This window comes from Bombus vancouverensis, unplaced genomic scaffold, assembly GCF_051014615.1.
Source record: "Bombus vancouverensis nearcticus unplaced genomic scaffold, iyBomVanc1_principal scaffold0062, whole genome shotgun sequence".
Taxonomy (NCBI): Eukaryota; Metazoa; Arthropoda; class Insecta; order Hymenoptera; family Apidae; genus Bombus; species Bombus vancouverensis.
Window position 1 is genome coordinate 231,553 of NW_027468953.1, and position 18,210 is coordinate 249,762.

Below are 18,210 nucleotides of genomic sequence, written 5' to 3' on the forward strand. Positions count from 1 at the left end.
TGTACTGCGGAGACGCATCGACATCTGGCAATCATCTTACTCGAAGAATAGGGTCTGCGTGTGGCGAGCCACGGGACAGAAACCGTTGGAATGTTTACTGTCGCGTGTCGCCACGAATATTTCTTTTAAGGAGAGCTATAGAATTACTCCATACCTTTGTTAGACAAAGCGTTCATCCCGTGACCGCGGCTACGTTCGGCGACTGACTGTCGCCTCGAGCCCAAGCTCATTATCACGACTCTCGAACAATTACAAACGGGTTGAATAACTACAATTGTTCAATTACAGCTATAGTAGATTCTAGGTTACAATGTTGCGGGATTATCCAAAATTCCAAAGGCTCTGGTGTTCTTTCATCTCCGACATATATATATGTCGGGTTTACATTAGAATTAGGGTTAGGGGCGTAAAGCGAATCTTCGTTTGGATTACACGTCGTCGTTATGCAATAGAGAAGACATTGGCTAGTGCAAATACGATTACCATAGAACCCGCGGGTTCAGTAACGAACCCGCGGACAACGGGACGGTAGCCGTACGCACTCGCAAAGATCTAAGTCGGATTCTGTGTTAATAGTCGCTGGCGTTAATCTCTTTTTTTTGTCGATGAGACCGCAAGAGAGAATGACTTTCCGTCCCGGTGATACCCCAGAGGAAAACTATGACGGGATGTGTCTAAGGACACGAGATCATCGGATTCGTCGGGGACATCCTACGTTCGGAAAGTAAGGGAAATTGATGTTGCTGCTAATTGGCCAATCTCCATATCGGTAGTTAGAAAAGGATGCTAGCTGCCCTTGAGGGAGGGTTGCTAGTGGGAGACGTCGTTCGTGGAAAAATAGGTCTCTCCTGTCTTCCCGTAACTGGGACAAAGACTGTGTATCTGTTGAAGGATTTTAGGTAACTAGATATTAGTGTTTATGACGGTCCTCGGGCTAGCCGATCACGTACTGTGGAGACGCGTCGACATCTGGTAAACATCCTGCCCGGAGAATAGGATCTGCGTGTGGCAAGCTACGGGACAGAAACCGTTGGAATGTTTACTGCCACGTGCCGCTACAAATCTTTCTTTTAAGGAGAGCTATAGGATTACTCAATGCCTTTGTTAGATGGAGAGTTCGTCCCGTTGACCGCGGCCACGTTCGACGACTAATTGTCGCCTTGAGCCCAAGCTCATTGTCACAAGTCTCAAACAAATACAATTGGTTAGAATGACGGCAAATCGTTTAGTTACAACTGTAAATTTTAATTACAATGTTTTTATGGATTTTCCCGAGGTTTCAGAGGGAAGGCACCGGTGTCCTCTTATCTCCGACATATATAAATTATATTTAAGAAGTTTAGGATAGTTTAAAGATGAAATAAATTGCTTTTTAAGTTTAATCTCTTACTTTCGACGAAATCAAGTTTCTCTGGAATTTGGTGGAGTTTAAGATTTGATATCGGTGTCGTTGGAGTTATGTGACACTTTAAGGTGGAATAAATCTAGCGAGGAGTTTAAGGTGCGGCAAAGGAGCGTGGAATGTTGCAATAGAAATTTATTGCAGTGTTAGTGCATTGGTAGATTGATCAAATTTACGTGTAGCGTGGGTAACCAATGGTAAATATTTTGCAATGTGTATAATTTCTCAGTAATCTGAAGCTTATAAAATCTATTGACAACTAATGGAAATTGTTGATTTAACAGATCAATTTTAAATTCCTCGTTAATCTAAATTTTTTTAATCCTATTTACAGCTAAACCTTACGACGAAAAATTAACGAAGTGGAATAAAAATGGCATTGTGATTCTTCTCGTCGTGTATTGGTGTCACATCAAATTTAAGAGACAGTTTTACTTGCGGATGTTGCATGTTACGTTGGTGAGGTCGACGAAAGCGTAAAATAGGAACTCGTCCGAAATACACTAACGCGGAAGGTTAAATTTAACGCAAAAGGCTGAGAAATTAGTTTAGAACTCGAAATTTCATTGGTACGACGCTCTTGAAACGCATTCAAAGAGGTCGGCGACCTCGAAAGGGGATGAACGCAACTGTTTCGTGGGAATTTCTTATTGTGGCTTATTTGGATGAAGCTGCTTTAAAATCAGCGCTGGATTCGTCTGTATTTTGCCCGGAAATCATAAAATGTTTAGGCCAGGCGACTCCATGTACAGAAAATGTTATGTCCACTTTTTACGTCCGTAGAATTCAACTCTTTACTACTATGCACTTCTTCTCCAAAAAAATATCGCGTTTCAATATTAAAAAAGTTTCAATAATATACTATCCATTAGAAGAATGATAACATGATAACCTTACAAATTATTAGTATTAACAAATTCTTATTGTCGTATAGAAATGCCAACTATTGCTTCGGTAAAACAAGCAAAGGAATTTTACAGGTAAATTTTACAAATTACAAGTCATCTTATAACGCAAAATACGACGTGTAAAATTGTCTCAATTTATTAATAGTATTAATAAATTATTATGATAAAAGATGCAGGAATCTTAGCCTCATGAGAAATTAGAGATGAAAATGAGTGGGAAAAGATTAATCACTGGTCCTCCTAAAAAGATGCAGTCCCATGGATAGATGGTTGTGCGAGTATTAAAGCAGCGCAAAACCGTTCCCCGAATTCTCATCCCGGACGTCGTACGACCAAAGACAAAAACAACTCACTCGAGGGCATTGCGGAGAGACATTCATCGAGGACACAATAGTATTATTCCAGGAAGTGCTAGTTCTTCCTAGATTCCGGTTACAATGTTCTTAACGCGTGGAAATTAGTCTTGACCAGGAAACATCTATAACGGCATGTATTTTCTGCCGTGATTGTAAATCTGTTTGGAACATGCGGTTTGTCCGTTAATCTAGGCGCTGTTGTTCAATTGAGTCAATATTATTTGTTGGTAGATTAGTGTGTGCAAGAGCGCTCTATCCATTATTGACCAATTCGAGCACGTATTGGTAAATTTCACACCGGCAATTACGGTGAAATCGTTCGTGGTCGCTGGAAATTAGCAGTATCGTTTGCGGTCGTGAGCTGATTGACACTGCGTGAGCGGGGAATTATGTGAAGCAGCTTTGCTTTGTCGTTTCATGCATTTAATAGGTTTACGGCGGTGGACAGAGTTTGTAAAAAATGAAGACAAGGTAGAAAAAGATTATTTTTCATTTTTTACTATTAGATTATTTTCAAAGTGATCTTTTCAGTGAAATATGATTGACAAAAAATAAGATCTATAATTGAATCATTATAGAAAATAGAATAATATTGATAATAAAGAAATAAAAATCAATTATAGAATAACATATAATAATAATAATAATAATAATAATAATAACAATAATGTGGATAGACTTTATGTTTACTTTTATATGTATAATGATACTGTTTGATCCTTGAATTAAAGTTAAGATTAACGTTGCGATTATGATTATCCTTTGTCTGACTAAATATATTTGAAGTATCAATTACAGTAGAATTTTTGAAAGATTCTTGGCTGTTAAACAAAAAACTGGTTCCTTTATATTTCGCTCAATTATCATAGAATCGTGAAACTGACTTTCACTTCAAATTTTGTCTGTTTCAGGAGTAACAAGTACCTGCAAAAATCATCCATCAGCCGGATATGTGCTGTCGGAGGGTTTTTCATTAGCATTCCCGTCTTTCTAACTGGTAAGAACCAATTCCTTCAATTCTGTCAACTTTAACCTTTTGAAAGATACTAGTACATAAGTTATACGTTTAATTTTTCTTGAATTCAGGCATGAATCTAAAAGATACTGTGAACTATCTCTGAGTGTATGAAATCAGTTTAGAAATCCAATGGAAATAAAGTTAATTTTAACGCCGAATAGTCATTATTTTTCTTAGAAAAATAAAAATGATCGTCTTTTAGGGAAGTTTTAACAGATTAATTTATAAAGAGCTGAAACAGAATATTCATGTCATGCATGAATACGGCTGGTGGATGGATCGAGATCTAATCTAAAGTTTACGTTGTGTCATGCTAGTTTACACAGCTATCATTCGCTCGATCGAACGTTAAGCTGTTGAACTCGATTCAAGACGGACATTTTGACTCTGTTCAGAAGAAAACTGTGTTTTAATAAATTTGACGGAATAGAAATTATGATAGACTACAATGTTTTTTTAATTATATCATAAAATTTATTTATTTTTTTTTAATGTCATGTTAGAAACTTCAAATACTGTCCAAAACTTCGAACGTAATCGTTTTAGAAATTTGTAAATTACTTAACGACCAAAAATATTGAATTCTCTATTGTCTGAAGATAGATTCTCTATAATTTAAGTAATTTATTCGTCGAGAATTGATATATAAAGACTTAAATAATAAATTAATTGAAAAATAATTTGCGACTAGTATTGAAAATTTCAATGAAAAGCATATGTATATAGTTTACGCTTCGAGAATTATATGTATTGAGAATATGTATTTGCGCTGATTCTTTGTCCCGCTTGTTATGGCAAACGTGTTATAATGATCCTCTAACAATGCTTTCAGGTATGATATTGTATACATTCATCCAGTTTCATTCGACGCCGGCAATCGTTGCGTCGGTTTTCATAGGCCTTGGCATCGTGTTTTGTGGATACGCAATGGTCCATAACGTCTTTGTGTGGCAGAGGGTAAGAACATATCGCTATTAAAAAAGAAAACGAACACGTTCAAACACGTCTAAATCATCTTTTATGTGTATTTTACCCGGAAATCATTTTATCGTGAAATTTTGTTTTTCAGAGTTACCATAATTTATCTGGTAGAGTTCATAAAAATTTTTCTGAAATCAATTGCAAGCTTTTAGGAAACCAGAATTTTTCACATTTTTAAGAAGCGTTATAATTATATTGCGGATCTTTATACGTTCGTGCGAAATTGAAAAGTACGCAAATGGCGCAAAATGCACAAAATGCGCTAAAATATACGTATATAAGAAAACAAATCTCGATTAAAATTTTATTTCTTTGATTATGTTCGTAAAACTACAAACTTGTATAAAAATACGCATTCTAGTTATAAGTGTTAAAACATTCGATCTAGTCCTTATCACATTCATGAAAACCTCCATTTAACCATTCGTTGTATCAACAAACATTCATATGCAAAACTTACCACCTACCACATCCTCCGCGTATTAATATAATCCCCTTTTATAAATTATACACTTTAGAATGGACTGGTTGGGTCAGAGTCATATAAGCTTACAAGTTCTCGAGGAGTTCTACCGAAGTTACATTTACGTTTGCATAATTTCACCGAAAAAGATACTCTGTAGAATGACAGGTTCGTTTGTTTATGTGATCCGCGATCGCAACTATTTCAAGGGGATTTTATAAATAACCATACACACGATATTCAGTGTATTTTCGTATTCTCGTTTATTTTTGGGAGATTTGTAAAACTGTTGAACAAAATAATTGAGTAACGATTATATTTGCTGAGAAAAAGTCTTTTTCTCTGTACCCCTCCTTCTACTTCAAGCATGTAGTATTGACAATAAGATTGACAATGGCTGAAAGTAATCCAAAAGAGTTTTCACCATGGTTATCGGTAACGAAAAAGATTTGAATCATCTTTAATACTTATTCCTAACTAGAATCATTTCAACTAAAATGTAAATTCTTATATTATAACTTTTTTAATTTGTTATGGCCCCTGACTACAACCTAACCTATCATTCTTATTTCGTAGGAGAAGACGAATGCCGTGAAGGCGTTAGCGCGCGAACAGTGCGAAGCGGCGGTACAGCTGCAGCGTCAGCAGCAGCTGCAACAGCACCAGAACCAGCCCCAGCTACAACAGCAACAACAACTACGTGGCCCGTTAACCATCCACCATGCTGGCTGCCCAACGAAAGTCGGGCCCGTGACGAACCAACTAAATACCAGCCACGCAATGCACGGCCGAGCTGCACAGTACCAACACTATCATCAGCATCATCATCATCGACACGTGTCAATGTCCCCACCGCCCTTGTTGCTCTCATCGCCAGCTCCGATCGCGGCGACGCACAATCATCAGAACGTGAGCGGACACAGAAACGTGGTTACGCCACCGGATACATCAGCAGATAGATCGCCACCGAGTCCTGGAAATAAGCTAAATAGATCGCAGCATTTGCCACGCGAAGCAACCGGCAGCGTCAGTCCTGGTCTTCCGGCTGCCACATTGGATCTAAGTAGCGCAGCAACCACCAATAGTCCGCATGAATTGTCCACGTTAGTTTAGAAATTTGGTCCGAACATTATATCTTCACATAGGATTGGAGATTAATAATTGATAGTTAATTTACACATCGATCTTTTTATTTGTAAATTGGGTCGTGGTTTAGAGTTGGTTTGTAAAAATTCGGTCCTAATTGTTAAATGATGAATATTGATTAAGAATAATAGGCATTGATGTACCAATCTTTTTTTAACTTATATACTTGAGCACACGCATTGGAGATTTCACTTTTATTCAGTGAAACAGCAACTTCATTACTCGCTTATTCAATACGGCAATTGCATATATTTCATGGACATTTTAACAATGTTTTGAATAATTTCTAACGGTACAATTGTGATGAAGTGAAAAAAATCGTGATAAGAAACAGAGAGAAAAGTTGCTCGTTAATATTGACCAGAAATAAAGTAATTTCTAAAGAATATCCCGAAGACGTCGTAGATATTACGAAAGGAATGATTAATTTATACCCGCCTGTATCTTGCCATTACCATACTATTATTATTATTATTAATATTGTTAGTAGTACTTGATTACATTATTATTAATATTAATATTATTGCCTTATTATTATTAATGTTATGGAACCTCTAGTCCTAGGTTACTTTCGCTGCCACGAAAGGATAAGATTTTCGAATTTTTGACTATTACGTGTAATTCAAGTTTTCCTGTTGCGCATGCGCAGTAGAAAGAAAGTTAGCGGAACTCAAATCTCGAACTATAGAGAGTTGAAAAGTAGTAAAAGTAAAAAAGCACGAATAACATTTGTATTTGTGCTGGATTAAGTTTGATAATTGAAAATTGAGTTTGATGATAACATTTTTTTCGTATTCGCTTTGGTAAATATTAGTTTTATTTAAAATTGAACAAAGCATTTTATGTTTTTCAAATACGGTACATAATCGTAATATCGAATTTTGTAAACTGATAGTAAGAAACTCTATAATTCGAGACTGGAACTTTGATCAAGTTCACATTGAACGTGAACTGACTTAATTTTGTTATTTAAGCGTGTATACTATACGTGTTTGTTCCTTCTTCTCTTGTGCGCAGGCTATAGCTTAATTACTTCCAATAAACGCAGTTATATCGAATCAATGACCGATACAAATTTAGATATTAGGATTATTTAAACAAGAGATTAAAAACTAAAAAGTATTGTTTTTATACTGCATATGTACATATGCAATATGAACGACAGTTTGTGTAATAATATGTACCACTCTTCTTAGTTTACTTTTGTATATTTTGCGACATTTGATACTAATTTTATGAGGAATGTACTTACACTTTATCTTTGTAATTAAATGTGAAATGAAAGAAAAGAAATGACATGAGAAAAGGAAATTCGATGTATGAGTATATACGAATTGACGGAATTAAAATTTAACGCTGTATTTAAATAGAAGACGTGAAATATCTTGTCATCTTAAAATAACTTCCTAATAATCATTCCTATTCTTTTACATAAAAACATTTTTCGACTGTAACTTAAGAAAAATGTCTGCTAACGTGAAACGTGCCAGAAAAAATTAACAACTTCCATTAAATTGGCAAATTTCTCATTAATATCGTAAAACTCGCGTTTACAAAGATCAGATCAGTGTACATAATATACAAAACAAATGCAGAATATATAAATATAGCACATACGTTCTGAATTATATTCGAATTGGGCAGGGTAACAAAGTGAAAATATGTAAATTTCACGATGTGTAATGTACACTTTATCGAACTTGTAAATAGTGTAGAAATAGAATATTTTACACGTAACAAAATATACAAACGACAATACACAAGTTAAATTATTTGTTAGATCCATGTATAACAAGCATAGTACAAAAGTGTTTTAGCTTTATGTACTGGTAATTATGAGAAATACCAACTTAATAGATGTATTTGGTATGTACCTAGTTAAGAAAACAAATTATTCTGAACAGATAAAGCGTTTAGTAGCTTGTGAAGTATGAATTTTCGAAAACGTAAGTATTTTATATCTAAGTAGTTAAGAAACGCGAGCAAGGGAAATCAAACAAAGGAACAAAGTTTTTTTGTTTAAAAATATTTAATTTGTTGTTCTATTATCCGAGGTTAGAAGCGATAATGTACAAAATCTGAATAAATAAGATTCCTCAATATTATTGAATTTTAATTCTAGGGTAAAGTAATATATCCGCATATTTTATTTATATACAATATGTATAAATAATGATGTGATTTGACTAATTTTGTTGAAAGAATATTTGTACTTTTTACGTAAAACTTTAGTCTTTTACAAACTTTCTTGTAATTAATAAACCAGTAAACACAATATTAATAAAATCTATTAAAATTATAAACAAACTCATAAGTTTTAATTTTAGTCCTTAAAGGTTGAAATATTTTGCCCCAATGTCGAGACACTTGTTTTAATCCAAAACATTACTATACTGAATCGATAATGTTGCATGTGCCACGAAAATGATGATAGTGTCAGATAACTTGTTGTGAAACGAAAAAGCATTGCATGTACATTTTTGTTGTTTTGTTGACCATGAGTTTGATGATCTTTTAAACTTGCCCACAGCTAAGAAATCAAACAGTATATCTAAACGAAATTAATTTCAAATTATTTTTTAGGTTCTAAGCTTTTATCTAATCTTTCAGAAGTTGCAAAATTTATTCCACAAGAGTCTTTTTTATCATAACCAAGTACACATCTTAAAACCATTTAAGTCTTCCTTAGTAATTTCTTCTTATCTTTAATAGTAACGAAAATAATTTAGATGAACGTTTTAAAATTGACACCCTGTATATTAAAAATAAAAGATATATTTTCTTCATAATTGGATAGGCTTTTTACAATGGCAATGTACAAATATCAAAATTGCAATTATACTATAACATATGTATATATATAAGCTTCACATTTAAACACAAGATTCTTTATTATATTTTTTTAATACCAATATTTTAATAATTATAACAAGGGTTTTTTTAACAAGAGATGTATAACATTGTATACAAATTTTCAAAAACCTATAGATAATTTCAGTTATGCTCTTGCATCATTAATTGTTGATGGAACTCTTACCTCAATTCCATCTAGTTCCTTAGACATTACTATTTGACAGCCTAGCCGTGACCTGAAATTAAATATTATATAACTGAATATGTCAATAAATATATTTATTGCTATACAAATTAATACTAATACACAATAAGATTTCTATTTATCCATTTGAAAATCAACATTGTAAATATGCTAATTCCAACATAGATTTGTAATGATTATAGGGTCATAAATAAAAAACTATGAAAATTTATTATAATTTCAGTTTCGTAGTATTCAGAGATAGCGATTTGAAATTCTACATTGAGATGCAGATTTCGAAATACCCAATACTAACCTGTTTTTACATAAATTTACAAAGAAAAATTCACTTTATAAAATATTAAAAGGTAATAGAATTAATAATGTGAATGATTTGATACTGATTATTATGAACTAACGTATCTGTTAATTCATATGCTCAATCCAACATGTCTAATTCTTCATCTGTTGGTTTGTCAGGAAGTGCATCATAAACTTCTTTCGAAAATATTAAATGGCACGTACTACAAGTTAATGTTCCTTCACAAGCACCTATATCAATTATATTTTAATATTACAACATACTTATATAACAAAGTATCAAAAGTTAAAAATAATAAGAATATTAAACTTGATAAAAATGAAAATTTTCAAATATTTTCTACCTCAAAATTATTTATTTTAAATTAAGTAAATTATGCTTCTTTAAAACATACCATATCCATCTAAATCAATTTCATTATTTACTACTATGTCTAATATAGTATCTCCAACTTTCCCTTTTGCTTTGATTCTCTCTCCACTTGCTTTAACAAACGTTATATTTACTCTGAAAATAATATTTATGAAAGATAAAAATTATCTCAATATAATTATTTTCTTTATTTTTTGTGTTTCTTCAATTAATCTTCTCTTAATTATACCTTAATTATATGTATCACTTATGATAATAGAAATAATTTAAAAATAAGATATACTTGTCTTAATAATACATAAATAAAATTCGTATATCATATATTTATAACAGTGTTATATTTTTAGTTGTTCATTGTCAATGTTGTTCTTATTAATACTATTCTATTAATACTATGTTATTTTTCTAGATGTTATACTCCTACAAAGAGAAAAATTTCTTAGACATTATTATTAGCATTATTATTTTGACACCAATTTTATATTGGAAGGTAAGTACTGAAATTCTATTAAAAAAAGAAGGAAAGCACAAGAAACTCTGTATCACTTACTCTTGTTTTTCTGAAAGTGGTTGCGTGGTCGATATTCCTCTTGTTGCCTGCAAAAAGGGCAACGTTGTGTTGCTTGTATATTTTGAATAATTTGATGCAATACCGAGAATTGATCTCGAAAATTTTTGTAATTGATTTACTAACGCCATTCCACTGTCATAAATATCATGAGTATGGGACACCCTGACCGAACACCAGATAAGTATTGCGGAAAATATCAATTGTAGATCAATTGTACTTTGTACAGAAACTTTTACGGCATTCTTCGGCTGGTATACTGGGACGTTCCTTTACTGTGATAGGTTATAAAACGGTTCCTAACACAAGTGACGTATCTCTACCGGACACGTGCTCTTCGGGCCACACGTTTTATGATACAAGACCAGCAAAATGATCAATATGTAATTTTACATATCTTACATTTTTTCCAAATGAAATATTGTTTTTATTAAACGTTTAAAACCTCAGGCAACATTTATTTCATCTGATTTCAGTTTTACAAATATATATCTATAATACATATCTGTATAAATTACGGTCTGGTTATATCAAACAGGGACCGACACTCGCTAGGGAAAACTGCCCAAAAATTGAATCGTAAAAACCAATATGAAAGACAACAAATTTCTCGTTCTGCGGAACAAATAGAAATGAGCAGAGTATCTTTATCTTTATCTGAGACATTCAAAGCGTATCACGCATACGCTAAACCTGAAGAAAACTTTCTTGTCTTCCATGTTCATTTTTCCCTTTCCATTTCCGAACGGTTTCTTCTATATTTATTTATATGTTCGTGATTGATGCTATTGACAACATACAACTAAGGGGAAATACGAATAGTAATAAATAGATGTATAATTCATTATGCAATTTTATAGAATTAAATCTTATTTATCTTCAGATATAAAAACTATATTTACCAGCTGAAACACTAACGCATATGCAGTATAATATAATCTACTTAACAATCTCGTTTTAGTTATAATATGTGATTAATTCTTTTGCTATTTCGCTATAAACAGTTTTTTGTGCATACAATATTTTTTTATAGTATTCTAATATATTGTTAGATATTGTAAAGAAAGTAAAATACAGTTATTGAAGTCTGGGAACATTCAATGTTAACCTTGCTTCAAAAAATAATCTTTCGAATGAATGGGGAATAGATTTTTAGTATTATAGTTGGTATAATGTCATCATTGTTTACAATGTGTTAGAGTTAAAGAAATGAGACAAATTAATATTTCAGAAGCAAATTCAATATTTAAATGATGTTATTTTAAAATGGCAGATGATATGAATGTTCTTTTTATACGAGGAAATGGAAACGTATGTATGGTAATGGAAACGTAATGGTTTTAATATTATTTTAGTACAAGATCTTAGCATAATAGTAATTAACAGTATCCATTACCTTTTAGTCAATTTTTGAAAAATGACATATATGATAATTTGCAATAGTTTGATAATAAAATACTTGTATCGATATTAATAACGTATAATTTGCTATCTCAAAAGGATACAGATACAGCCAATGATAATGTTTGGGACGATAGTGCATTAATAGAAGCATATGATAAAGCAATAAATTTAGCAAAAGAAGAAGTTATCAAGCGAATGGGAATGGATGTTGGAAATTCTCAACCGAAAGAAAACCTACAAAATCTTAAGCAGCCTAAACACGCAAGTAAATTACACAAGGTTGTGATTTTGATAGAATATTACAAATTTGATACAGAATATTATTAAATATATTGATTAAGAAGCAAATTATTTTATTTTGCTATTTACTTATATTTATTTGTATACACATCTTTTCTCTATAGAAATGGATCATAGGAGCACCTTGTCGTGCAATATACTCAGAGGATGGAGAAATTTATGAAGCTATAATATCAAAAATTTACGAAAACAATGGCACGTGTGTTGTAAAATTTGTAGGTAATACCTTTAGCATGATGGTTATGTCAATTAAGAAATGTACTAAAAATACATATATATATATGAAGTAAAGGCTTTCGCATAGTCTATCACAGTGTCATTCAGCAGGTCCTTAACTGGGCAGGAGTACCTGTCAATGTCTATGGGGAGACCCGTGGGATATAGGGTCATGAACCATAAACATGCATGTTACTTATTGTTCATTATTAGCTGCTTGGAGCTAACAACATTTATATGTCGGAGATGAAAGAACACCGGAGCCTTTGGAATTTTGGATAATCCCGCAACATTGTAACCTAGAGTCTACTATAGCTGTAATTGAACAATTGTAGTTATTCAACCCGATTGTAATTGTTCGAGAGTCGTGATAATGAGCTTGGGCTCGAGGCGACAGTCAGTCGCCGAACGTAGCCGCGGTCACGGGATGAACGCTTTGTCTAACAAAGGTATGGAGTAATTCTATAGCTCTCCTTAAAAGAAATATTCGTGGCGACACGCGACAGTAAACATTCCAACGGTTTCTGTCCTGTGGCTCGCCACACGCAGACCCTATTCTTCGAGTAAGATGATTGCCAGATGTCGATGCGTCTCCGCAGTACATGTTCGGCTAGCTCGAGGGCCCGTTATAAATCTTAAGGTTTAGTTAACTAAAGTCCTTCAAACAGACAAACAGTCTTTGTCCCAACTACGGGAAGATAGGGGAGACATATTTTTCAACGAGCGGCGTCTTCCACTAGCAACTTTCCCTCGAGGGCGGCTAGCATCTTTTTCTAACCACCGATATGGAGATTGACCAATTAGCAACGCCAATTTCCCTTACTTTCTGAACGAAGGCTTTTCTCAACGAATCCGATGATCTCGTGTCCTTAGACACACCCCATTATAGTTTTCCTCTGTGGCATGATCGGGACGGGAAAGACATTCTTTCTTGCGGCCTCATTGATGAAAGGAGTAACTCTTTACGACCAGTGAATATTACGCGTCCGACTTAGATTTTGTGAGTACGTTCATCTATCATCCCGTCGACCGCGGATTCGTTATTGAACCTAGGATCATTGTCATTAGTTTCTCGAGCACCTAACTACCGCGGTTACTTGTCCGGTTCTATAATAATCGTATTTGCACTAGTCAATGTCTTCTCCATTGCATAACGACAACGTGTAACCCAAACGAAGATTCGTTTCACGCCCCTAACCCTAATTCTAATGTAAACCCGACATATACATATACATTTATGCACGGGAAATTCTAATACATTGCCTGTAAGGACAGTAACTGAATGGCACTCAGTCATTCTATTAAATGACAAAAATTTCTTTTACTCTGTGTTTAGGCTATGGTAATACAGAGAAAGTCGAGTTGAGTTCTCTTTTAGAATCAGAAGGTTTGCAAAGTCAAATAGCACAACAAAAGAAAGCTTTGGAAGAGAAATTCAATGAAGAGAACGACGAGACTTGTGAGACTAATTTTTCTACAAATGTAAATTCGAAAAAATATAATGTAGAAAAAATGGATTGTGACTCTGAAGAAGCAAATGCGTATAAACATCGCTTCATACCGGGACCATCTTTCAATTCGATGACTGATATAATGCCACCTGCACCTCCTTTACCACCACAATTAATGACCAAGTAAGTACAATTTAAAAATTCTAATGGAATGCTGAATACTTCTAATATTAATAAGTAATTTGGAATAAGTTTAACATTTTATTTGGAAAAAAAAATACGAAATTTTAATAAAATGTACTAGATTACCAGATAATGATACAGACGCACTTTCAAGTATGTTGATGTCATGGTATATTAGTGGTTTTCACACAGGTAATTATTTCACATAAGTATTTTATTGTATATTAAATTTTCAATGGACTATGTTATTTCTTTTGTAGGTTATTATCATGGTTTGAAACAAGCAAGAAACAATCAAGAGAACAGGAAGAACTGTTGATTATATCAATTTTTTCAATAACAATATAACGATAATATAAGATATTAAAATAAGATATTATAATAAGATATAAGATAAATATAAGATATTAATATAAGATAATATAAAATATAAAACTCATTGTATTTATTTACTTCAATTATTTGAAATAAAGAACAGCTTTATTTTCATATAAGACTTTATTTTTTTAAAAATAATTACTAAGATAAGAAAAACTAAAAAACATATTTTTGATAAAATACACTCACATATATATGTCGGGTTATAATTAGGATTTAAGGCGCGTAATGATCCTTTGTTTGAATTAGCCATTGTTTTTCGAAACAGAGAATATATTTACGTGAATAAACAAGATTTTACAAAATATTATGAATAATGAGTTTAATAAATAATAAGATTAACAAACGATAAGTTTAACTAATAATTAGATTAAAGATTAATAAGTTTAACGAACAATAAGAGGAACGAATAATATGTCTTACGAATAATGAATTTAACGTATAATGAGATTAACGATTGATAGGTTTCACGAATAATGAATTTAATTAACGCTATTAACAATGTTCCGGGGTTCAAACGAATCCACGGTCAACGGGATAACTCTTTACTATGTGTAGAATAATTTTAAACACAAAATACAATTGCTGAGACACTCGGTAAATTGCTCGATGTATCACTTTCCAAGGCGATCACACGAATGAATATCTGATGAAAATCTTTTTCGCTATACGACTGCATTTGTTTGTTATATGCTCGCTGGAAACATCGAGAAGGTTCCAATCGTTGTTGCTAGGCAATTTCTGTCAAAAGTTTGTTGTATACTCTTTGGAAACATCGAGAAAGATTCAAACGCCGTTACTAGGCAGTTTCTGTCTGGAGATTGATTCCTAATACAACGTGTGTCCCATTATATCGACATCTCTAAAGTACAATTCTATGTGATTTCTAGCGAGAACAATACAACCGATCCACACCTTCGTCAGGCAAAACGTTTATCCCGTGACCGTGGCTACGTTCGGCGACCAGTTGTCACCTCGAACCCACTTTCGCTTTCACAAATATCAAACAATTACAAATGACAATTGCTTAATTACAGTTATGATAAAATCTAGGCTAAAGCATTAGAAGGCTTCCTCAAAATTGCAAAGGGAAGGCTCCGGTTTTCCTTTCATCTCCGACATATCTAATACAAGGATATAATACAACCGAACATTTTAAACTTAACCTATAGCGCGTGCGCGCACACACACGCGTACACATGACACACATGACACACATGCGCGGACACACATGCGCGCACACACATGCGCGCATACACACATGCACACACATGCGAATGATTTCTCGAACGATAATCCATTTATTTATATTTTTCAATATCTGTCCTTACGATTGCGTATTTATTTGTTCCACGTATCATATTTATCTATTTGCATAACTGTAGGTGACATTTTTTTTAACAATTTTGCTAATATTTCATAACTTTTTAATTCATATTTCAAAGTGGTAACAGGTGTTTCTTTCTTTTCAAGTCTCCTCCATATCGGGCTTATTTCTAGTAGCCACGCTTGCTTACAAAGCAATTTTATATCTGCACAAGAATATCTTTCAGTACATTTTACTATGTGGTTTACAATATCTGTATTTTCTAATAAGTGGTTGCTAAGGTATAATTTGAATATATCAAGTAGAGCAACTTCATTGGGTAATGATACGTATATTTGCTTTTCGAGACGCCTGAGTAAAGCTGCATCAATGCCCCTAATAACATATTTACAATAAATATTATCGTTCTATTATACTAATAATAATGAAGGAATACTTCAAACAACACAATAACATATTTGGAATTTGGAGAAATATTACAATATTTTCAACTTAGAAAACATTGAAATAACGTGATATACGTACCAAGGGGAATTAGTTGTAGCCAGAAGAACTACATTAGAATTCTCATTAGACACTAATCCATCCAATCTAGAAAGAAGTTCTGATCTGAATCTCTTTGCAGGTTCAGACAATATACAGTCTCCTTTATTTGTGGCGATCCAGTCAATCTCGTCGATAAAAATAATTGTAGGCGAATGACTATAGGCAAATTCAAATAAAACCTGTTCAGTTTAACAAATGTATTATTCATTAAATATTATATTCGAAATTCCTTAAATTCATTGCCTCATCACGAATATGATATCATTTCGTTTTCCAAACAACTATTCTATTTATATATAAATGACGAAAAATAAAATCAAATCTTTTTATACCTAGAATCTCTCCTTCATAGACAAAGGAACAAAGAAACTTACATAGACAAAGCAACTTACACGTATATACTTCTCGGAATCGCCTCTCCATTTGCTGACCAATGAGCTGGCAGTTATGTTAAAAAAGGTGCAATGGCATTCTGTCGCGACTGCCTTCGCTAACATCGTTTTCCCTGTTTTGTATATTTCTTGTAAACACGTACAGAAATGAAAAGAATGCGAGTATCTTACCTGTACCAGGTGGGCCGTACAGCAAAATACCTCTCCAGGGGGAAAACGGGCCATCAAAAAAGATAGGATACTCAAGGGGATACACAATGGCCTCCTTAACAGCGGTTTTACATACTTCTAGGCCTATAACGTCATCCCAATGTACATTTAATTTGTTTACTATGATCTCCTGTGACGATACAAAGATAAAATGGCATCTTCTCTATATTAAGTAAACGTTACGTAATTTGATATTTGAAGCGTTACTGAAATCACGTCATCGTCGATATACGTTGAACGGTTTATCGATGGGAATTTTATCGTTTAAAAGCTTTACGATACATATATTAATCGAAAATAACTTACGCATGAGATGTCCTCAGCAATCTTTCGTAATTCCAGATTATCTTAATAAAGCTTTTCAATGCATTTCAATATCTTCAATTGCATGGATTGTTCCTTTGGGACGTTAAATAGCTCTTCTGATGAACGTCCATCACTCTCATTGGGGAATAGTGACTTCACTGTCATTGCGAGATTAATATGATTCGTATTGTCATCAGTTATCTTCTGCTGTAGATTTGTCTCTTTCACAGGCTCACTTCTCGCTTCTTTACTAACAGATTTGGCTTTTGTCTCAATACTTCTACAAACACTGGATCATATTGTAATACGATACGTTGAATATGATACGTTGAATACCGTTTAATATCGTTAAATAATTTAAATTCTTACGTTTTGCTTGCATTTGTCACTTCCCTCGTCATTTCCCTTCCAGTTATTTTCTTACACAATATGGGATATTTTTGAAATTTCATCTTGTAATAATTTTCATACTCTGCAACGATAATTTCCAAATCGATGTTGTCGCAGACCCGATGTTCTGGAGATAGACGAGCTTCCCGGAATAATACATCGCTAATGTCTATATACCTAAAGAAATGTAGTTTTTAATTAATTATAGTTTTTAACTGATTAAAAATATTTTTCGCAATGACTGAACACTATAAGATAACCATCAAACAACTGTTTTATCTCTAGGTAAGACAGGCAAAAGAATGTATTTACTATATAAATCCTCGAAGATAATTTCTTGTCTTCTGCTCTTTAATTTCCAATTTTTAGATGGATAAGAATAATTTGAATTTATATTTCATATATTTGTTTATAACTAGTTAATCTACATTATCGATTGAGTTATTCTTAACTACTGAATTACCGATGTCGAATTTTCAAATTTGGTTTCGCCTTCTCTTTCCACGATGTCCACTGATTTCTATTTCGATTGGT

The 18,210-nt window shown here is 33.1% G+C and overlaps 3 protein-coding genes and 1 pseudogene across 17 annotated transcripts in view; 2 read left to right on the top strand and 2 right to left on the bottom strand.

Annotated features, from left to right (window-relative positions):
* LOC117162962 (uncharacterized) overlaps positions 1 to 11,022 on the top strand; it is a 25,951-nt gene extending 14,929 nt beyond the window's left edge. For 8 of the 12 annotated variants that reach the window (XR_013061545.1, XR_013061539.1, XR_013061541.1 and 5 more), the window contains 4 exons: positions 3,578 to 3,663; positions 4,517 to 4,641; positions 5,705 to 8,220; positions 10,415 to 11,022. Coding sequence is in view for 1 of the 12 variants with exons in the window: in XM_076627407.1 (XP_076483522.1) it covers positions 3,578 to 3,663; positions 4,517 to 4,641; positions 5,705 to 6,241 (748 nt within the window). In the remaining 11 variants the exon portion in view is untranslated. Of the gene's footprint in view, positions 1 to 2,330; positions 2,383 to 2,480; positions 2,797 to 2,897; positions 3,138 to 3,577; positions 3,664 to 4,516; positions 4,642 to 5,704; positions 8,375 to 10,414 lie in introns of those variants that run through there. The other 4 variants (XR_013061547.1, XR_013061546.1, XR_013061548.1 and 1 more) reach the window with 4 other exon arrangements.
* LOC117162977 (adrenodoxin-like protein 2, mitochondrial) lies at positions 9,032 to 10,704 on the bottom strand (annotated as a pseudogene). The gene is made up of 4 exons (XR_013061553.1): positions 10,556 to 10,704; positions 10,028 to 10,140; positions 9,731 to 9,863; positions 9,032 to 9,363 (listed from the first exon to the last, which is right to left on the bottom strand). The product of XR_013061553.1 is annotated as an adrenodoxin-like protein 2, mitochondrial (transcript).
* Positions 10,826 to 14,562, top strand: LOC117162976 (survival motor neuron protein-like). 3 transcript variants are annotated; one of them, XM_076627427.1, is made up of 6 exons: positions 10,826 to 10,956; positions 12,074 to 12,256; positions 12,382 to 12,496; positions 13,830 to 14,127; positions 14,249 to 14,319; positions 14,388 to 14,562. In XM_076627427.1, exons 1-6 carry the CDS (start codon positions 10,927 to 10,929, stop codon positions 14,444 to 14,446), a joined length of 756 nt encoding a protein of 251 aa, XP_076483542.1. In that variant the 5' UTR covers positions 10,826 to 10,926; the 3' UTR covers positions 14,447 to 14,562. The 3 variants fall into 3 exon arrangements, with proteins under 3 accessions (XP_076483542.1, XP_076483540.1, XP_076483541.1); XM_076627425.1 differs by lacking the exon at positions 10,826 to 10,956 and adding an exon at positions 11,438 to 11,893; XM_076627426.1 differs by lacking the exon at positions 10,826 to 10,956 and adding an exon at positions 11,441 to 11,884.
* A 404-nt stretch (positions 14,563 to 14,966) lies between these two features.
* On the bottom strand, positions 14,967 to 17,451 carry LOC117162970 (katanin p60 ATPase-containing subunit A-like 2). The gene is made up of 6 exons (XM_076627447.1): positions 17,421 to 17,451; positions 17,287 to 17,327; positions 16,942 to 17,110; positions 16,771 to 16,883; positions 16,358 to 16,557; positions 14,967 to 16,207 (listed from the first exon to the last, which is right to left on the bottom strand). Exons 1-6 carry the CDS (start codon positions 17,449 to 17,451, stop codon positions 15,847 to 15,849), a joined length of 915 nt encoding a protein of 304 aa, XP_076483562.1. The 3' UTR covers positions 14,967 to 15,846.
* Between the last annotated feature and the right edge of the window lie 759 nt (positions 17,452 to 18,210).